General features: G+C 39.5%; 1 protein-coding gene across 1 annotated transcript in view; it reads right to left on the reverse strand.

Moving 5' to 3' along the window:
- Positions 1 to 20491, reverse strand: part of FSHR (follicle stimulating hormone receptor) — a gene marked incomplete at both ends in the record, with an annotated part of 75804 nt that overhangs the window by 23502 nt on the left and 31811 nt on the right. The window contains 2 exons of the mRNA XM_079532727.1: positions 1806 to 1880; positions 2283 to 2357. Of these exons, the coding sequence (XP_079388853.1) occupies positions 1806 to 1880; positions 2283 to 2357 (150 nt within the window). The remainder of the gene's footprint in view (positions 1 to 1805; positions 1881 to 2282; positions 2358 to 20491) is intronic.

Here is a 20491-nt window from a genome sequence, read left to right on the forward strand (position 1 = left end):
CAAGCTTAAAGTTTTATTTCCCTACTAATGAGAGAGAATCTGTGTTGTAGTCACACGCATACAAAAATGAAAGTGTGTCAAAGTGCCTTATGAATTTGGTGAAGCAGATACTGGTTGAAATACTGTGTAGAGAGACAGCAGTGCAAATCTAATCACACATTCGGATTTATAGATGGTTTAAACTCTAGCAACTTGTATATCATTAAATAAACAGTATATCTTGAAGTCCAAATGTTAAATCTTGAATCTTAAAACTAAAATTCAAACTAACACCTCTTAGCATTTATGAGCCCAGAACCTGTCAGACACAAGTGATTTTGGGAGTCTAGAATCGCTCATGTTTATTGGATCACTGATCTGATTTCATCCCATCTTTAAGAAGCAGATAATCTGAAAACAAAGCACTAATGTACTCAAATGAATAAATTGTGATCAGTGAAGCTTATTATATGAACAAAGAAAAGAGGGTTGGGTATACGTGCTCAGCAGGATGTACATTAGAAAAATCAAGAAAATATCCTGCTTGGTTGTCATGGTTCTATGTTTTTATGGTTTCAGTATTCCACATCAAAACATCATGTAGTGTACGGGGTATTAAAGTGTCACTGCCCCAATCCCAGGTACCTATCCCTGTACATTACAGAAATCACGGGATCTGGCCCTTCCAGGTGGGGGGGGCGCTCTCTTGCTGCCTTGCAGTGGGTGCTGGAGGTGCTTTCCTAGCTGTTCCAAGCTTTTCAGGTTTGAATCGGTCCCGGGAACTCTCTCTCCCTCATCTTGTCTGATTTATTCATCTCAATTTCAATTAAATTGTATATATTGTGTTATCTTGTATTCCGATATTATAGTAAAATAAGTTTTCCTCCATAGATTGTTGCCGCTGCTTTTTTCCTCCCTTCCTTCCTTCCCATTTTTGTGGGACTGGGGTGGGGGGGGAGGGCAGAGGCCTGTCGCCCCTGTCACGGACATAGATTGATCTGGTCAACTCCGTGACATTGGTATACACGCCATTTTTCAGCAAAGAGCACTTTGGGACCTAAGGTCATTAAAAAACATTACTGCTAAACAGATTTCATTGGACTGCATTTGGGTTTTAATACATAGCAGAGGATCTACCATTGGTCATGTTAGGATAATGCACTAAGAGCGGTGAAAATATTTTTGAGGAGCAGTTTACTTTAAGGATGGATTCAGTTATCACTGAGTCATGACTGCAACCCCACGGGATCAGATATGGCACCACAGTTGTGCAAACTGCAGTCTTAATAAAATAAATGTACAGCTTACACCAGTGCATTTGCATTCTAAGGTTTTAATCTTCTCACAATCAATGTTAATGAAAACCACTGCTATAGCACTATCATTGCTAAAGAAAAAAAATTCAGTGCTTAAGATCATGTGCACAAAGTTTAATAGAAAGCAGAGTCGTGACAAAGACAGATGAGACTTTGTCCTAAAGCTCTCGGGAGGAATTTCAACCAAGATCTGCTTTTATACTGATAAAATAAAGGCATTGATTCTTTTCTCATCACTTAGTTTCAACATGTTGCTTAGAAAAGCTCAAAGATTTTGTGTTTGGAGATCACTGTAGAATGTCCATGGATTTCCCATAGAGAACAGTACCTTCAACTTTTCTTAAGACAATATACAGACTTGAGTATGAAAATGTAGATCATTAGTAGGCAACTAGTGAGGGAAGAGTGAGCATTATCCTGTCTTAGTGAAGTGCTCAGCACAGCTTGGATAAAAACTCATACATATAATTTAAAATTACTGTAGTGCTTTCAAAGACCAAAAAGACTTACAAATATCTGAGGCTTGGAAGCTGCTGGAAGGCATCTTGATCAATCTTCATGAGGTTGTTGGCCTTCTCGATTCTTCTGCAATGGGAAAATGAAACATCAGAGGAAATATGTGAACATATAGATCTTAAAATGTCTGTGGTTGCATGCTAAAATATGTGTAGTTGCCCAGGGATGTAGTGGTACTGTACATTGAGATTTTTTTCTTTTTTTTCTGAGAGCATAACTGCTTCCAAAGAGGAGCCAACCACAGACCAGTAAACCCCACTGTGTCTTGATACTGGTGGTGGCTTGAGGACAAGCTATAAGCTGACAAGGGAAAGAATGGGAGAGTTGGCTAAGATGATGGGAAAGACAAAGTGAGGTTTCCAGTGTTCCTGTATCACTACAAATTCTTCACAACTTGCCTGAACCAAACTGCTAAGTCTTTCACACTTACCTATAATAGTCTCCTTTGAATTTAGATTGCTTATTACTTACATTTCATGTAGTTTGGGAAGGCTGGAAAACACATTTGCTTCTATGATCTCCAAGGCATCATTCTGTGAGATCTCTCTGAAAAATAATCGAAAAGTCAAGATATTTCAAAGCCACGCTTTCAGTAAAAAGGTGAGGCAGACAATGGAAAAGCAAAAAAATCCAGAAGAAACTGGTTCCTAAACTACAGATCCGTTTTAAAAATGAGCTGGACAACAGATAAGAAAACATACCTCAGAAATGCCTACAAACTGCCACCAAAGGCAAACTAAGGCAGTTCAGAACAGTACACCTCCTGAGGCCAAGCTACCACTGCCTACTGCATTTCTGACATCACTAATTACCAATTGAAATTTAGTGCAAGATTTTAACTTGCAGGAGATGAAAGTTATCTAGAAAAGAGAACAAGTCTAAAAAGTTCTCAAGAAATAGGACACATCCTCAAGCTGCAGGATGTGCTTTTGTATTGACCTGATGAAAACTCCAGAAATTGAAATTAAGCCAAGAATGGACAGATCCAAATGGAAAGGATCATAGACTTCAAGAACTCTTCCATATCCTGGGGAACCCCCTGTTTGATCTCTTCTATGTACAATGAATACCCTCTTGTAGACATAGAATTGGGGAACAAAAATGGCCAGCTTGATGTTATCAACACACCAGATACATCCTGTTAGTCCAGAGGCATATATCTTTTCTTCCTTAATCTGTGGGGTGGCAAACAGATAGCACAGGCTTTATTTAGTATGATTCAGAGTTCAAGAATTTCCCTGGTAAGTCAGAGGGAATTGTTGCCATGCAACCCATCCTGATTACGTCTCTTATGCTGGCAGTAATCGTTGAAGTTGGAATAAAAATGATTATGCCAAAAGATTCACCATGGCCATTTTTCAAAATGGTGCCATAATGCTATTTCCCAGCCTGAGATCAGCTATAGGAAGTAAATACTGGACTGCAACTATAACTTGATGAAACTGCGATGGTCTATTGGATTTTTCTGCTAATATAGCTGCAGACATCTTTGGAATGAAACCTTGGATAAACAGATTGTAAAGTAGTGATCCTTTGCTCTTAGGTAGCTTGTTCTTTAGAAATTATGATAGCTGCAAATAGATCCAAACAGGCCCGAGGTAAAATAATGGATTATATTATAATCATCTGGGTACAGAGTCGACATTCAAAAAGTAATCACAAAGACTACTGCAAGTAATATAAAAAGTATTCCACTTTCTCTTGAGTAACAACTGAACTGTACCTGGAAAATCACCTGCTGATTAAAGACAACAGCCTTGCAAAAAAAATGATAAGCTACTCATCTGACCTCTTCTTCTTTAGAAAAACAAGTTAGTGTCTTGGCATTTTTTACTTTAACAAGTAGTTCCCCCTCTGCATCTCACGGCTTTTAGAGAAGTCTTGATCTCTGCTCTGGAATACCCTTCTTTGTCTACGAGCAATAATAAAATGCTTTCATTGGTTTCCTCCACTCTATATAAATTACACAGCCAATGTAAGGGATTCTGTGCTGGAAAGCTTCCCACTGAAGCAGACAAAGGGAAGCAGTGGAAACAGGCACTAAACGAGCAGTGACTTGCTCTGGTCTCTTGCAGCAAGTCCCTAGGAGAGCTAGGATAAGAGCCCAGGCTCCCAAAGGTCCTTACTACTGAGGAGGGATCTGGGGTTACCTTTGATGTGCTGCACCATGGCGAATTCACTCATAAACATACACAGAAAAATGTGGATAGACTTTTTGCTCTTTTCCTACTTTCTTTCTTCTTTTCGTATTATAAGGTATAGAATAGAAGCCGCTATTCACTATACTGTATTTATTTGACAGTACAATTCACTTGCAAGACAATAGCTTGTAAGATTTAATGACACAAAAGGTATCAACTTTCTAAGATTTAGTTTTGCTTCTGCTCTTTTTTGGACCACCAGCTTTATATTTGTCATTTCTCACAGTCTGAAAATAAGTTTTCTAGGAAAAAGAATCACAGGAAAAAAAAACCACCAAATATTTAGTACCAAAAATTCCATTTAGTCAGAAGAGATTTCACACCACAAAACGGCTCAGGACTAAATGCTGCAAATTTGTTGGCCTTATATAGGCAAACAAAAGTTTATTTAGAAACCAGAGTACAGTAGTGACCTCTCATGAAAGATAGGGCTGTCAGGGGTAATGATTTTTTATGATCTAATCTGCTAGCTAACATTGGAACAGCTTGGATAACACGACCCTTCTTCAAGGTGTATTTCAAGCTCTTAGGATGGAACAATTCTGTGTCAGGATGATGTTCTGGCTTTCTAGGAGTGTGAGATGGGCTCTGTGCTTTGTTTTGGTTAGAAAAAATGGGAGATTTAGAACTGATTGAAGTAGATAATTAGGGAAATAACTTAATTTTCATACGAACATCTCTCTTCATGTGTACAATAATGATTTTTTTTTTTTTAAACAAGGAAATGAAATATACCCACTGAGAATGATTTTGCTGTGTTCCATCTCAGGCAACCCACTGCTGCAGCCATTGTGGTTATGATCCTCTGACTAGGAGCAGTGGGGTCACCCATCTCATTGGCAGAAGCCAGCAACCCTCCTAGTGTTTGGCTCTGTTGTCTCTGCTCAGGGAGCCGCAGGGCTGAGAGATAATGACAAGAAACTCCTGATGAACCCTGCATCTTCTGCTAAAGTTCTCCCAGGAAACCCTGTTGGTGACAGATTACTTATCATCACACTGTGGTTTAAGCTCTTCAGGAAAGAAACGGGCTTCTGAGCCTTTTCCCAGCATGGAAGTGTTGTTTTCTAACAGAAGGCCATTGCTATTCTTTGCCTTCTGGTCTACATGTACCTGTTATAAGCTGTCACTCAGGTAAGAAGGAGAAATATAGAATAACTCAGTTTAGGAGAGCAGTCACACTCTGCAAGCAAGGAGCAGCACTGCTCTGTGTTTGGATGCATGATTTCTGAGAATAATTTATTTCTTGGTAAAGAGTGGTAAAGGCATACCCTGCTCATCCAAAACCCAAAGAACACCAAATAACCAACTCAGCAGAGTCAGATCCTCTCTAAAGGAGAGCAAATTATGCCTGCAGTGTGAACTACAAACAGAAATAGGGGACTGCTGGCCAGTATTTGTGCACGAGATTTGTCTTATCGTATAAATATACAACCATAGAGGATTGTTCATAATGCATGTCTTATTATATGTCATCACGAGAGGAGATGGGACTGTTATTACATTGTTTGTCTGTAATGAATTATACTACTAGCTCTAGTGCTAGCTATCACACCAAATCTAGACAGCAATTTGAGCTAAATTAATAATTTCTAATACACGCAAGCCTTTGAATAGCTGCTACGTAAGATAATCGGACGCAATTTCTTTATAAAAATAAAACCAAGCACTTCCCAACCCCCAAAGCACACACTGAGCCCTCAGTACAGCACAACGCTTAAGCATCTGCTCAAACTTAGTTTCAGTACTTGTTAGATCACATCGAGAGCACTGCATCCAGTCTGGGCTCCCACAATTCAAAAATGATGCAGAAAGATTGGAGAGGGCCACAAGGGTGATCACAGGACTGGAGAAGCTGCCCTCTGAGGAAAGACTGACGGAGTTGGTCTTTTCACCCTGCAGAAGAGAAGACTTTGGGGGAAACCTCATCAGAGTATTGCAGTACTGAAATGGTGGCTATAGGGAACAGAGGCCCTCTCTTCATAAGGAGCTACATGGAGAAGTGAAGGGGCAATGGGTGCAAATTGGGTTTCATTCTGATATAAAAAAGACATTTTTATAGTGAGAACAACTCATCACTGGGACACCCTCCCCAGGGATATGGTGGAGGTTTTCAAGATGCAGTTGAACAAGGTACTGGTTAATCTCATCTGGGCTCCTTTTTCCCATAAAAGATTTGACTTGATGGTCTTCTGAGGTTTGTTCCAACCTGGGCTGTTCTGTGACTCTGTGAGTCTAGAGAGGAAGAGGTTTAACATAGACCACGACATGGGAAACTGCTGTAAGAAGAAGTGCAATCATGGCAGCTCAGAGGCAGATGACAGCGGGAGTCCCTTACACAGTGTGTGGTGACATCGGCTCTCGAGCACAGTGACCTTATAATATCAGTAGCAGAGCAGTCAATGACAGGGTAATGGGTGCCTGACTGATGAGCTCAGCTGCACGATGCTTGCAGTTGCAGGAAGATTTATGGATTTCTGCATTTCACCTCCCTGTTGACAGACTAGTGGCCCATGGATCAAGATCTTCTGAGTGCTTGTTTGTTCACACACAGACATGGCACACAGTACTACTACACAGTTTACTACTGTAAAGGGGAATTTCCCCTCTCTCCAGCCACATCGCCCTCCTTTGCAGTGTTGGGTGTGACCCATTCCCTGCAAACAATTGCAGTTTTCAATAAGTTCTGATCCAAAGGAGGTATGTGCACTGGCTATACCCATGATCTGCTCACCTTATACTCTCTGTGATAAACCACTGATGTGCATTTTGGCTTTTGGGAGTTCATTTTTTGATGTGCTGTTGATTCTTCAAAACTTTGTTCACCCTACTGATGTCTACAATGACCAGTGATACTGAAGATATCAGGTGCCACTTCTCAGTGCCAATGGCCTCCCTGGGGACTCTGTACTACAACAGTGGATCCCAGACAGGATCCACTGGGTGAGCCCACTAGGCACAGCCCTTGCTAAGTCTGAACAAAAAAATCAAGCACTGGGATACCAGTCTTGATGCAGAAGAGACTACTGAGCTCTTATTTATTTTGATCTGATCAGAAACGGGCTAGTATGGAATCTCCTTTGGAAAATTTCCCACTATAGCGACAGTAAAATGCGACTCCATTGATTTAAACAGGTTACAAAAGAAAAGCTATTTTTCTTAAAAATATTGGAGGCTTTTGACCTTTTAAAAATAGATGCTTGATACTCTTGCACGCCACTTTCCTTGTGAGCACAAAAAACTTGTCTCCCTACCATGATCCACTGAATTACAGGCAGTTACAGGCTAGTATATCTTAGAAGTTATTGGCATTTCAAAAATGGATTCAAACACTGACTCTCCTCATCATCCCCTTACTTCTCTGAAGTTACACATGCACACTATACTGACCTGAATAAGTGGGATGCCCATTTCACCAGCTGAATATTAAAACTGATTTCACGCTTGGAACAAAATAGCATATACCTGAGTCTTTGAAGGAGGTTATCAGGAGGCACCAATACTGTGTCTTCCTGCCTTCTCCAAAGGGCATGGCATCATACTCCCAAATAGATCAATTCAGGCATTGGAAATATAATGCAAATTTCTGCACAGCAGGCTCAAGCAAAGGGTTTTTTATTTCTATCAGTGCTTAAACACCATGCCAGCAATCCAGATGAAAGTCTGTTGAGAGTTGGGTTGCATTAAATTAATTGTCCATGTAACAGTATTACACCGGTCTGCCTAATCTGAAAAAGCATGCGATTAGTCTGCGGAATTGCAGCTGATAACGACCAAACACAGCTACAGAAGCCACATCGTTATAAGAATTGATTTTATAATGAGTACAGTTTGAGGGGATAGATACCTCCTCGTACTGTAGAACTGAGGGGATGTCTTATACTAATTTTGGTTTGCTGTCGGTAAAACTGAAAATGCACAAAGCCTTGTAAGTCAAACAAATCATGACCAGGTCTTCAGAGGAAAGAAAGGGCAGCTTTCAGCAGAAAAGCAGACTCCAGAGTCTGCAGCCAGAGGTACATGTGCTGACCTTGTACCGCTGTCCCTCCACTTCACATCTGGGATGGATATTTGCAGATATTTGTGGTTGCCTTATTGGTCTAAAATTAAACTTTGAATCTCCACTTCTATTTTGACTAAGCAGTTCCAGATTCTCTGAATAGAGAAATGCTGATGTGACTCGGCTTGCTGAGGACTGGGAGTTATAATGGCCACATGTGCAGTTTTGGAAGTGCAAAGTACAGGGAAAATGGCTGAATAGTAGCTATAAAGCAAAGGTACCTAATGAACAATATTCACCAAGGTATTGAGATTTAAGTTTCATATGAGATCCTAAGTATATATTTGGAGGGTCTTACATCTTGAAACAGTTCAAAAGAGACAGGGACCTAGCCTGGACCAATTCTGGATGAAATGAGCCACAAACTCTCTGTCCTCCCTACCAACAAAGGTAGCTCAGAGAAAGAGGTTTGCATTCTGGTGCTGCACAGACACTGGGGCAGGTGTACCTGTTGACTGACAACCCAACTGCTTTGAAGACAGTCACTAAATTTTCCCTTCAACTATGAAAGGTGTAGGGAAGACAGAGAGCTTCCTCTAAATAAAAGCACCCACCCTAGCAGTGGCATGGTTTTCTCAAATGCAACGAGCTCCAAAGGCTCTTGAGAGTTGGTGGTAAAGAAAGTGGTTGTTCAGCTGAGAAAGGGTCCTCCTTGTTCAGAGATGCTGACACAAGCATTATGCCCACCTCGTAACTCCTTTCATGGAAATGGACTAGGAGAGTTTATTGCCACTTATCTTTTACTGCTTCTTTCCTGGCTTTGGTAGTCAGTTAATGATGAATAGTTTTATTGAGAATGACCTGGGCAGATGAGAATTACACCAGAGATAATCACGCAGGGCAGTGCCAGAATGAGGAAACTAGAAACTCTGCCCCTGAGAAGACCGACTTCTGCCTGACCTCAAACTCATTTTGAGTGAATATCAATAGATATGAATAGTTCAGATGGTCCTGGACTTTGGCTTCCAGGACCCTAAGTCAACTGACAGCCTTTTCAAAGAGACCATCTTGAAGATGTTCCCAGACACTTTAAAAGAGTTCTGAAGTGTTTAATATAAGTGCATACACACAACAAAGAGATGCCTCTGGAGGGCTGTTCATTACTAATTCCAGTGCATTACAGAAAGGGGAATTCACAATAGTAAGTGCCTCACATATGTACAAATAAACTTAGATAGGAGGGGAAAATTGTCAAAAAAAAAAACACAAAAAACCACAAAACACTATTACTCCTCAGCTAAAAATATTCCCAAGCCTTATGAGAGGACTCTGAATATCCACCAGAGCACACCATGCAGTACATCACACTCACTTCAATGAAAGTAAATCCTCCTGACTTGATCCATCATGAGAAAGATATTTGCATTGTCTAATGTGAAATTCAATTATGAATACAGACATTATCTTCCAGCTGCTAACATCAGCTGCTACATCATTCAAATGCCTTCCTGAAGGGATTTAGTTGTCCCTTAGTCAGTGTTACACAATCCCTGCAAAATATCTTTTTTCCAGCACAGAGATTTCCTTTTGTCTCCTTTTCTGTTTGCATTCATTAGATCCTTTCATAAAAAACTACTTACTATTCTTATGCTTTCTTTCTAAGGGAGGCCTTGACAAGCTCTTATTCCTGAGCTTTATCTCCAGACTCAGCCAGGACCCCACTGCATAAATATGTACTTGATTGGAGCACTCAGATACAACCTACTTGGGAAAGGGATCTTCTATGCCTCCAAAGTTAAAACAAAACTTCTCTTTGTAACAGAATGCAACAGCAAACACAAACACCAGCAAGCAGCTACTGAGGTAAAAGCTTTACAGAGCATGAGTGCAGCAAGAGTATCTTACCTGATTGTGGCAATGTTCCATAAAAGTAGAAAAAAAATCATCATTAAACCCAAATCTGCAGGTTCTCTATTGAAAAACGTAGAGATGAAACAATATACAAAGACTGGAATTACATTCAATCCCTAATCTTTTTTTTTTCTTTTTTTCTTTTTTTTTCTTTTTTTTCTTTCCAATCAGCAGCAGCAAAGAGGAACCTGATTCAACACATCTGAAGTCTTATGTACCAAATAACTGATCAGATCTGTATCATGGACCCTCTTTCCCTGGGAAAATTACATGATTGCATTTGGATTTCCCTAACATAAATAACCCTACACTTGCAAACACCACAAGTGTGTACACAGGTAAGAAAGACTTAATAGTAGAAAGAGAATATGTCATAGAATGTCGTGGTGAAAATCTGGTATATTAATATATGCCAGTACAGAATATTCCAATAAAAGCAATACAAATAACAGACCCTCAGCCACATGATGGTGCTTACTCACTGTTATCAATGAGCAGAAGTCTTTCTGCTAACCCCATTTACAAGGAGGTTGCTCACAAACCATCTGAAGGATTTCTGCCGTAACTATGCTGTATCCAAGCTTGTAGAAACCCTAAACAAACAAACAAAATGGCTTCCTTGAACCACCTGCTGCTATGGGGCTTTGATGAGAAGTTCCTCAGGCCGGACTCAGCCCTCAGCCCTTGAGAAGCCTTTACTACTGGTTCCTCCAGAGAAGTCTGCATAAGAGAAAGGTGCAACCCTTGGGAATCTAAAAGCATGCTTGGTGCTCTGAAGTGACCTGTTTTTCGTCTCCTTGGGAAACCTTCTCCACACACTATCATGGGTCATTTTCAGCTGCAGGCATAGAAAGAAGTTGGTGATAGAGATGATGCAGAAAACCTTATCTAAACCAGATCTTCCTTCATCATCAAGGGTAAAGTAAGGTTTCCACCCAGCTCGCCACACAGCTCAAAGTAGGAGACAACAAGAATACAGAAATGATGCTGTCCTTAAACATTGTCATCTCTCTTTTGTTGTACTGCACTGCAGTATATACTTATGCCATTTTTCTTTCTGTCTACCTGTACTGATGTAAGCAAACAGGAACTGACCACGTTTCCACAACTCACAAACCCCACATAACCATTCTTGTTTCTAGCAAAGCATTTTGAAAAAAAGATTATGGGGCACGAAGGAAAACCAACACCTGTAGAATTCCCAGACCTCAAGAATTACTATTTGGAGAAGTCACGTTGATGAAATACACTTAAATTAAGAAAAAAACAAAAGGAACTAAAATTCTTGATTTCTGATTGCTATCATTGCTTCAGTTGAGACTGAAGGAGGTTTAACACTCCAAGCAGAAGGTGTGGAAGCCCATGAACTTTAATATATTGAACTTGTATTTACATTAGCACTCATCATTTCAGAAAAATGTACAGAATTTTTTTTGTCTACTTATCTTTACATAAATGTTGTCTCTAGAAACCATACAGCTCAATCCACAAAGGGGCACAGAAATACATACACTCAAAAGCAACCCTGCGAGAGCAATTTAATTTTCAAATTTAAATGAATGCTTTGTGCATGTTAAGTAGCAAATTAAAAACTACAAGGTAAACTCTGTATTGTTTCTTGCATCACTCTAAAAAGAAAATGCATATTTTGAATCTAGAGTATCTTATTTCCATAGGAAAATGAGAAAACAAATATAGCACCTGTAAGGGAACATTACCATGTTTACCTCTGAAAGATCCTCTCTCCTGAAGTTAAAAGACCTGTTAGTGGAGGTTGATCAGGACAGTTAAACTTGGTGCTTGACCCGACTGGTTAGCACGGTGCCAAAGGAGAGGGTGAAGGACCCTCATCACACAGGGAAGAGAGCCCTTGATTTTCCTTTGGTTCACATTTAGTTAATAACAAAGTGGAAAGATGTTATTTCACATTTGTGAAATCCTCCATCTATTCATAAAAAAGCCACAGCACAGCCAAAGCAATCCAACCTTCCCACAGTGCCCCACAGTGGAGCTCAGTCACCCACAGAGACCAGCTCTGTCTCAGAGCCGTTTCAAAGTACAGCCAAAAGAGGCTTCTGATTTAAAGCCAGCTGCAGCAGTCATACCTTGGAGTGAATCATCATCTCCTGAGGTTACAGGCTGAGATCACCATCTCATGGTATGCAAGACACCAACTTACCTATGTGAAAATAAACCATTCATCACACATATGCAGAGTGGATATGAAAAAATGACCTTGAAATCTAGGGGTTTGAGTCCTGTTATCCTCTGCCCCTGAGCCATCCTCCTGTCACAGGAAGCTTGTGACATATTTTGTGTGGGAGGAAGGTTTGGGGGTGGGGACGAACAACCCCAACTCAATTTTGTCCTAAAATTATAAGTAACTTAGAAAATAGACAAATGAAAGAACAAAATGGTTGCAAAAGAGGAAAGTATAGTAGCAAGGAAAAAAAACGGTCTCATCGCATACTGTATCTTCATTTGAATTGCAGAATTAATCTGAATGAATTATATTTTTTAATTTGTTTAACTATGATAATAGTCATCATGCACTGGTGGGTTTAGCAGTATTTTCTCTTTATACGTATGACTCAAGAATTACCATAGCAACTTGCTTCCCAATTAGCCTTCAGTTAGTAACAATCAATACAATTAGACAAGGTCAGTGCTGGGGAAAGCTCTGTAGATTTTTAAAAAGACTACTAAGAGTCACTAATGGCTAGAATAGAATGAGTGGGATCCTGCACAATCTTCTCCAAAGAATGATTGCTATTGTTCACACTTCAGTGAACAAAAGGATTCATAACTAAGGCTACTCCTGCCATTTACCTGACTACAGAAAGCTTTTAACCCATCAACAGGTTCACAGATTTTGAATAATAGAAGCATCCCCAGATTTGCAGACAAAAAGATGCCTTGTGATCACATTGCTGGGAATGATGTCGACTTCACACTGTCACAAAGCAAGAATAAATACGTTGGATATTTTTGTCAGTGTCCCTACATCTGAAATCAACAATCCTGTGAAGGAAGGCTACATGAAACCTGTAATAAAGTGAGGCTCAACAGTTCGTGGGAATGGTATTTAAACAAGTGCTGGGATCCCATTAGGAAGTTCTCCTTCTAGTGACCTGAGTGACTGCCAATCTCTGACACAATTTGCCCCTTATTTTTACAGTCTGTTAACAGGTTATTGCTTACCCTGAAAGCACTGTGCCTGGCAGCACAGTTGGACTACAACATGTGTGCTATTCAGAGGTACTCTGGGCCTAGGGAGCGCAAAACAGGCTCTTCGGCAATGACAGATGAAGGCTCATGAAAAGCCACTCCACTTGTTCACACTTTTAAATCTGCTACTAAGAAGCACAGGCAAAAAAAAAAATAATCTTATTTTTAAATAAATGATGAGTGTCATCAGCTATGCTGAGGCACGAGGCTGGCTGTGACAGATGGACCGTGATCTACTTACTTGCCTCTTTATACAAACGTGTTGCCACTTAGCTCTGCCCTATGTTCTTCTTCTGGAGGTAACTTCTCTGCAGCTCAGCCCTGCACAGAGGTCTGGGCTCAGGGAGGGGAAGAGCAAAGGCTGCCTGTACACTGAAATCATTATGGCAAGGAAGTCAGGATAGTGCTGTGCGACAACACTTCAAGTGAGCTTTGAGGCAATCTGTCTCAACCTTCCTCTGTACAGAATGTCCCCAGGAAGAAAAAAAAGCTTTTAAGTTCAAAAAAGACAGGTTTGATTAAAATATAAACTAGGACTATTAATGTTAAGCCAGAAAAACCTCAAAGGAAACTGCTTAGGTGGAAGAGAATGGAAAAAGAGTTCATACACCTCTCTCTCCTTACATCCAACACCTTTGGAGAAGGTTTAGAGCTCCTCAGTGACTTGTTCCAAGTGGCAGCAAGCCCTGCCCAGACCTCCCTGAAATTGCATTCATTACCTCAGGGGTTGCTCCTCAGTGCAGTCCCTGAGTGGCACATTTCCATACCTGACTGCAAAACTTCTCCTACTTATAGTAGCTCAAAGCTGCTCCGCATCGAACATGCTCATTAGGCTGCAAAGGAAATGTCCTATCCCACTGCCTCTAAGGAGCTCTTCTGCTGTCACTTTTCCTAAGGAGCATCATGTAATTGGGAACACAAGTAGTAAATAATAAAACAAATCCATATCACCATATCATGCTCCTCCCTTCCCACAGTGCGGTGGGAATAAAGTTTAAGAATCCAGCACAAGAAGTCTTAAAAGTACAGAAAACAAAAAGAAAAAGCATATAATCATAAAATCTCATTCAAAATAAATGGTGAGATTGACAAAAGGATTAGATATGTTCTAATGAGCACCTTCATGTCATAATTACACTACGAAGGATAAACATTTCCAGATAAAGATGTCATTTTGAATAGACAAACAAGACACAACTAAATAATGTTCCTGAATAACAAAGAACCAGTTTATTTTAGTCCACAACTGAAATTCTGCATTACTCCTTTTAGTGGATGAAACTCACAGCACACAGGTAATGCACAGAAACCATTCCAGGAATTTGTGCTGAGCATCAGCACTGAGCAGCTCTTCACTGTTATGTATTACATGCATTTCTCCTCCTCAGAATAGGATGAACAAAATATTTCTTTTCTCCATCTGGAGAATCTATTCCATAATTGTTCCAGAAACATTCTCTCTAGTGTCCTTCAGCAATTGGCACTGGTAGTTTGCAGGGACAGGGTTCTGAACTAAGAAAGTCAACAGCATGTCATTATCCCCAGACCCTAATCCTCTGTTGTCTGCATATATTTATTCATGCGCAGTTTACTCACAAATGATATACACAAATGGTATGTGTTATTTTCTTAAAGAAAATCAAGCACATACGTGGAGATCTTCAAGAACATCTTTCTGCTCGAGAAATCCAAACAAATATTCACAGTATTTTGCAAGCAAATTGTTCTTGGCTTGGTCACAAAGCAAACAATATGTCTCTGGATTTACACCTTGGATGAACAGAGGCTAGCAGCATCTTTTATAGAAAAATCAAAATGCAGCTCACTAATAATGATGAAATGCTCAACTTCCTCTCCACTGAGCAAAACACCCATCAAACTAATGATTAAATCCAAATCAATCTTTTGGCATTATAAAAATAAAGGCTGTGCAATATAATGTTGTCAGACAATCAACACCTCCTGCTTAGAAAATAAATGTCTTGACTTCATCTCGGTTTGTTTTCCTGAGGTTTCTATCAGCGTTTGTATAGCAATAGGAAGCAATTCTCCATTGCAACATGCCAATTCCACCAGCATTATTTCTAAAATAGAAGAAAAAGCTAGATAGAATCAATAGGAGACTGTTTTTCTGAAGTCCACCTGAAACTGAATTACCATTTCTGAACTGGTGCCAACCTTCCTCTCTGTGACAAAAAACGTTTAACAATAACATTAAGTAAGAATAAGTACTGAAGAAAATCCCAGTTAGAGTATGCCAGGAACAAGGTCACACCTTTCGCACTTGCACACTGTTGTAGTTAGAAACACACTGAAATAAGATTAATAGAACAAATAATTTAAAAAAAAAAATCCTTTTTACGATGAAGAAACTCCAAAACTTTTCCATAAAAATACTTTTTCTTTTCCTTTTCCTTTTTTTTTTTTCCCCAACAGCAGGAATTTTTCAAGTAAATCCAGAAACTGAATATACCTAGAAGTACACAGCACTTCTATGCCTCTTGAGATATACCTTTACCCAAATTGCCACCCACACAGCACTGTGGTGCATCAGGAACCACAAGCCCTCACACCATGATGCAATTTCCATAGCCAAATCACACACTGTGTGAATTATTTCTTGCAATTTTTTTGGTTTGTCATTTAATAGTTTTAATTGAAATCCAGTGCTCCAGATATAGCAGTAGAATTGGCAGGAGCAATCATTCCTGATCACCTTCCCCATACAATCCAGACTGAACAGACCACTCCAACATCCTCTGTCAAACGTCTTCATCCAACATCCTGGCCTACCTACCCCATTCTTCCTCAGGTGGAAAGCATCCATGAATGTGTTCATTTTAGTGAATATCTTCTTTGATCCCTATACTTTCTATAATTCTTACCATTTCCACGTGGTGGGTTTTTGGACCGCTAGACTTACAACTTTTATTTAGAACTATACATTAGAATCCTTAAAACTCATTTTGAGTGAATGTGGTTAATTCAGAACCCATATTTAAAGATATGAAAAAGCAATTGTTCTTCTCCATGCACTTTTGTCTTAGACTTGTAGAATTCTAGAATGAACTAGTTTCATCTAGAAATGACCTTCAAGATCATCAAGTCCAAGCATCAACCCAACTTGCAGAGACCCATCACTAAATCATGCCCCTTAGTGTCATGTCCACACATGTTTTAACTACCTCCAGGGACAGACACTGCACCATTTCCCTGGGCAGCCCATTCCACTGCTCGACCACACAGTCTTTGTGAAGAAATTTTTCCTAACATCTTACCTGAGCCTCTACTGGCACAACCTGAGACCATTTTTTCTCTTCCTATCATTCACCTGGCTCCTGTACTGAGCCCTTAGGAGCACCAGTTGTGACTGGCCGCCAGCTAGATTTTTATGAATTCAGGTAACGTGAACATGTCACACTGGGCATTAAAAAGAGGCATTAAAATATTTGGCATGCATTCAGACAAACGGATTTCCATTTTTTTTTTTTCTTTTTTTTTTTTCTGTAACTGTCTCTTTGTCTAGACAACCATAAAGCAGGAAAGAGAAATGATATCCAAGATGATTCTTCTGTTCAAGTTTCAGTTTCTAATGCTGGCTTTGTATTAATGCTGTTAACAAATAAAGATTATGCTAACAATTCTCACAAATTTCATTCTTGCTCAAGCGAAGAAAGTAATGACAAAACGTATCTTCCTTTTTTCTTTTCTAAATATGTTCTATCAAAGAAAGCAAGCATCAAGATACCAAACTATACAGAAGGAGTTATGGAATACTGTTTTTTGCACTCTAATATGTTTCCATTAAAGTATGCAAATATTATTATTATTTCCTGGGACTTCTTAAATAGGAAAGTTAGAAAATGCTGATATGGACATAATGAATTGATTTTACAATTCTTATCTTCTTCTTTCAAGGGCTTTTATTTTGTCATTTTTTTTCCCCACCAAAGTATTAGTAAAACTTTTTGATCAAGCTACACATTTACTGAAGTATTACAAAGCTGTAATTAAAATCTTTGCTCTTTGACATCAGAAGTGACTTACTGACAAGAATATTAAGCACCTACTTCATTTGTTTTGTAACTGTGCAAGAGATGACAACAATAACAGCAAATTTAAGACCTTTTCCACAGATAAGCTTTGGCAGAAAAAATTAGAATGCCAGGTGAGGATGCAGCAGAACATTTATAAATTATATTACAGAACACTAGCCTTGGCTCATTACATTGCATTTAGAACACAAAGCACAGCTTCTACTTTCAGAAAATAAATTTAATTAAGAACATACCAGACCTCATATGCTTTTTGTACCAAACTAAAACTTGCTATCCGTGGTTGATATTTGCAATGGTTAGAAAGGGGTCATTTGTAGTAATAGCATTCAATGTACAAGGAAATGTGCCTAAGTCACTCAGTGCCATGCTGAGAAACAGCTGCAAAACTCAGTGCTTTGCCCAGCTTCTCCATTGATGATATGTTACTGGTGTCCTGGGAGAAGCTCGCATGGCTGCTCCCCATCAAATCCCATTTATGGGAACCCATTTCAAAGGGCAGAGCACAGCAATGGGCAAATGAAGACTGACACCTTGGATGCTGTTGAGCTAAGGAATGCATACAGTGCAAGATTAGCTCCTTTACATGGTTTTGCTGCTGAACCAGTGACCTGAAGTGCAAGCAACCCTTCCAGTACAGACAAGAGATGCTGATCACCATTAAATGCAGACAGTCAACTGTGACAGGAGCATCTGAAACTTATGAGTCCATCTGCTGGAACCTGGAGAATTCCTGTGATTGCTCACAGCCCTCATACCAGTGTGTGGTGGCTGGGCAGCCCTGTAGTTGCTACTAGTTTACGCAGGGTTAAACTGTGGAGATGAAAGGCAAAGTTCTTTACTATAGCAGTGGTCCCAATGGAAGAGTTATTCTTTGGAATGTCAGCCAGAACTTTCAATTTCTTTGCTTCTGCTGGTTACTGGTCTTAAGGTTTTCGAACAGTAGTCCCCTATTCCCTCAGAGAAAATACATATTTAGACTCATTTAAATGCATTCAATAGCATACTTATTTTTGTGCCCTGCCTTTAAGGTGCATACTGTTACACATAATTTCCTATAATATAAATTAGAATACAATATCCATTAAGTTGCACCTTGAGATTTTACCCTGGAGTATTTGTTATCAAAGTATGATCCTTACCTGATTTGGTACTTATTTTGATACACAGAAAGCACTGCATCTCTCTTTCACCTTAGGGATGTAAATAAATATTTTTGTAAACATGCATTACTTAATTTGAACATCGCAGTAGCTCCTGCAAAGCCATATTTTGCTTCTAGAAAAAAATTAGTAGGATTTTCCAACAGGAAGACTTTCCAAGAGGAAAGGAATTCCTACCTAGAGACAAGTTCCAATTGTCTTTGTTACACTGAATCTATTTTCTCAAAAGAGCTTTAATGGTCATACTTAATCACAGCCTCTTGCATACTGAATGAGGCAGAATATGATACATTATGCAAAAACACCTGGAGAAATTGGAACATGCCAGCCAGCCTTCTTTTGAGCAGAAGACTGCTTATCCTTAGGTGATTGTGCAGTTTCTGCCTTCCCCTCTCCTCTTTTCCTTCCTTTTGGGCTGTATGCCACTGAATGCTACAGAATCACATTTGGGCTGATTGAAACTGATTTCAGGAGCAGAGGGAGTGACAGCCATCCCTTAGACAGCTGCTCATCCTGGCAGTTTTGATGGATACTGCTGAAGAAGGTCAGGATTGTTTACCCACTGAGTTGTCAGGTGGTTCAAATTTGCTAAAGAAGACTTACAGTCGGTGATGCTTTCTACTACTATGTCAGTCTCCCAATGAGACTTTTAAAATCAAGCCAAGAACTTTGTTCCTTCCCCACTCATGGGAAGCAAGTTACACCTTGATTTGGTAACCTTAACGTGTGTTTCAAAATATTTTCTTGAATGGTCTTCACTGTTTTCAAATACCTCACTTTGGATTAGATGAAACATTAATGTTAACTCATTTTGAATAAGAAAGTGTGGCTTGTCTTTGAGCTTATGAGGCAAAACAGAAAGATTTTAGCATTGCACATCAGGTTGGTTGCCAAATACAACATATGCTGGTGCCAATGTATCTTAGGCAAAGCAGACCAGTAGAATCTATTTGAACAATCACAAACTCAGCAATCCCAACAAAAAAATGCAATAGCTTGAATGACCTGAGAGATGAGATAAAGATGTGATCCAAAGCTTTTTTCTCTACAGAATCATGAAGATACTATAGATAGCTAGTGCTTATGTTCCTGCTATCTTCCATGGATAGAAGATTTCAGTTTGCAGGACTGTCAACTCCAGCAGATTCCCTCAGCCCTTAAAGTTTGCACGTTCTAGGATTTTCAGAGCTCATAAAGGATCAGTCTCATCCAGCTTTGTTGAACACAGTATGGTTTGTGTTCTTAAAATTTGCCTTTGCCCAAAACTGTAGATTTTGGGAGCAAATCATGAAATAAAGCATTATTTTTTAACTCAAACTTTTCAAAAGAAGAAATAACTGTCAGTGAATTTTCAAGGGAACTGTGCTTCAGGATAAAAAAGTGAAGACTATTTGGCTTACACAGGGTGAGGCAATACTGTTGCTTCACTACAATATCACTGTTCAGAGAAACATCATTCCACAGCACATCTTTCCTTAATGACACAGGTCAGGAGCATGACCAAAGTCCTAAGCCAGACTTCTTTTGTCCTCCAAAAATCATTATATGGGTATTTCAAAAGCCAAGGGAGATCAGCATCCTCAGTCTACTTCTATCATCCAGATAGTGATTTGAAGCTGAAATTGCTGTCTAGCTTCCTTGGTTAAGTTAAACTAGCCACTCATCTTGGGATTTGAAATAAAATTCCTGTTTGTTTTTTTTCCAAGTGGGACTGAAGCATTCACCTCTCCCTAGAGCAGTAATATATCCCAATCTCCCCATCATTAGTTCAGCTACTGAGGATCAGACCAAACTTCCTATAAATATGATGTACTGCCAGGCATTGTTAGACCACCACTCAAGAATTTACTTTGCTACACCACAGAACTGGGAGGAAACTTAGCAAGATAAAAAGAGAGATTTCAATATTGCTTTAGGCTTTATTTCCAAATTAAGTAGTTTTAGTGTGGGTTGAAGATGACATAGGAGCTGCAGAGCATGTTGAATTGATTTTGCCAGGTATGTGACTGCATGGTGCTGCCTTTTAATTTAGTAACTGGAGAATTAATCTGTTCTGGTAGTGGAAACAAGTTAGTTAAGCAGGAGTCAAGAAGAGCTGCTGTGTTCTGGTTGGCTAAAACTTCCT

Source organism: Tetrao urogallus (assembly GCF_951394365.1).
Source record: "Tetrao urogallus genome assembly, chromosome: 2".
Classification (NCBI taxonomy): Eukaryota; Metazoa; Chordata; class Aves; order Galliformes; family Phasianidae; genus Tetrao; species Tetrao urogallus.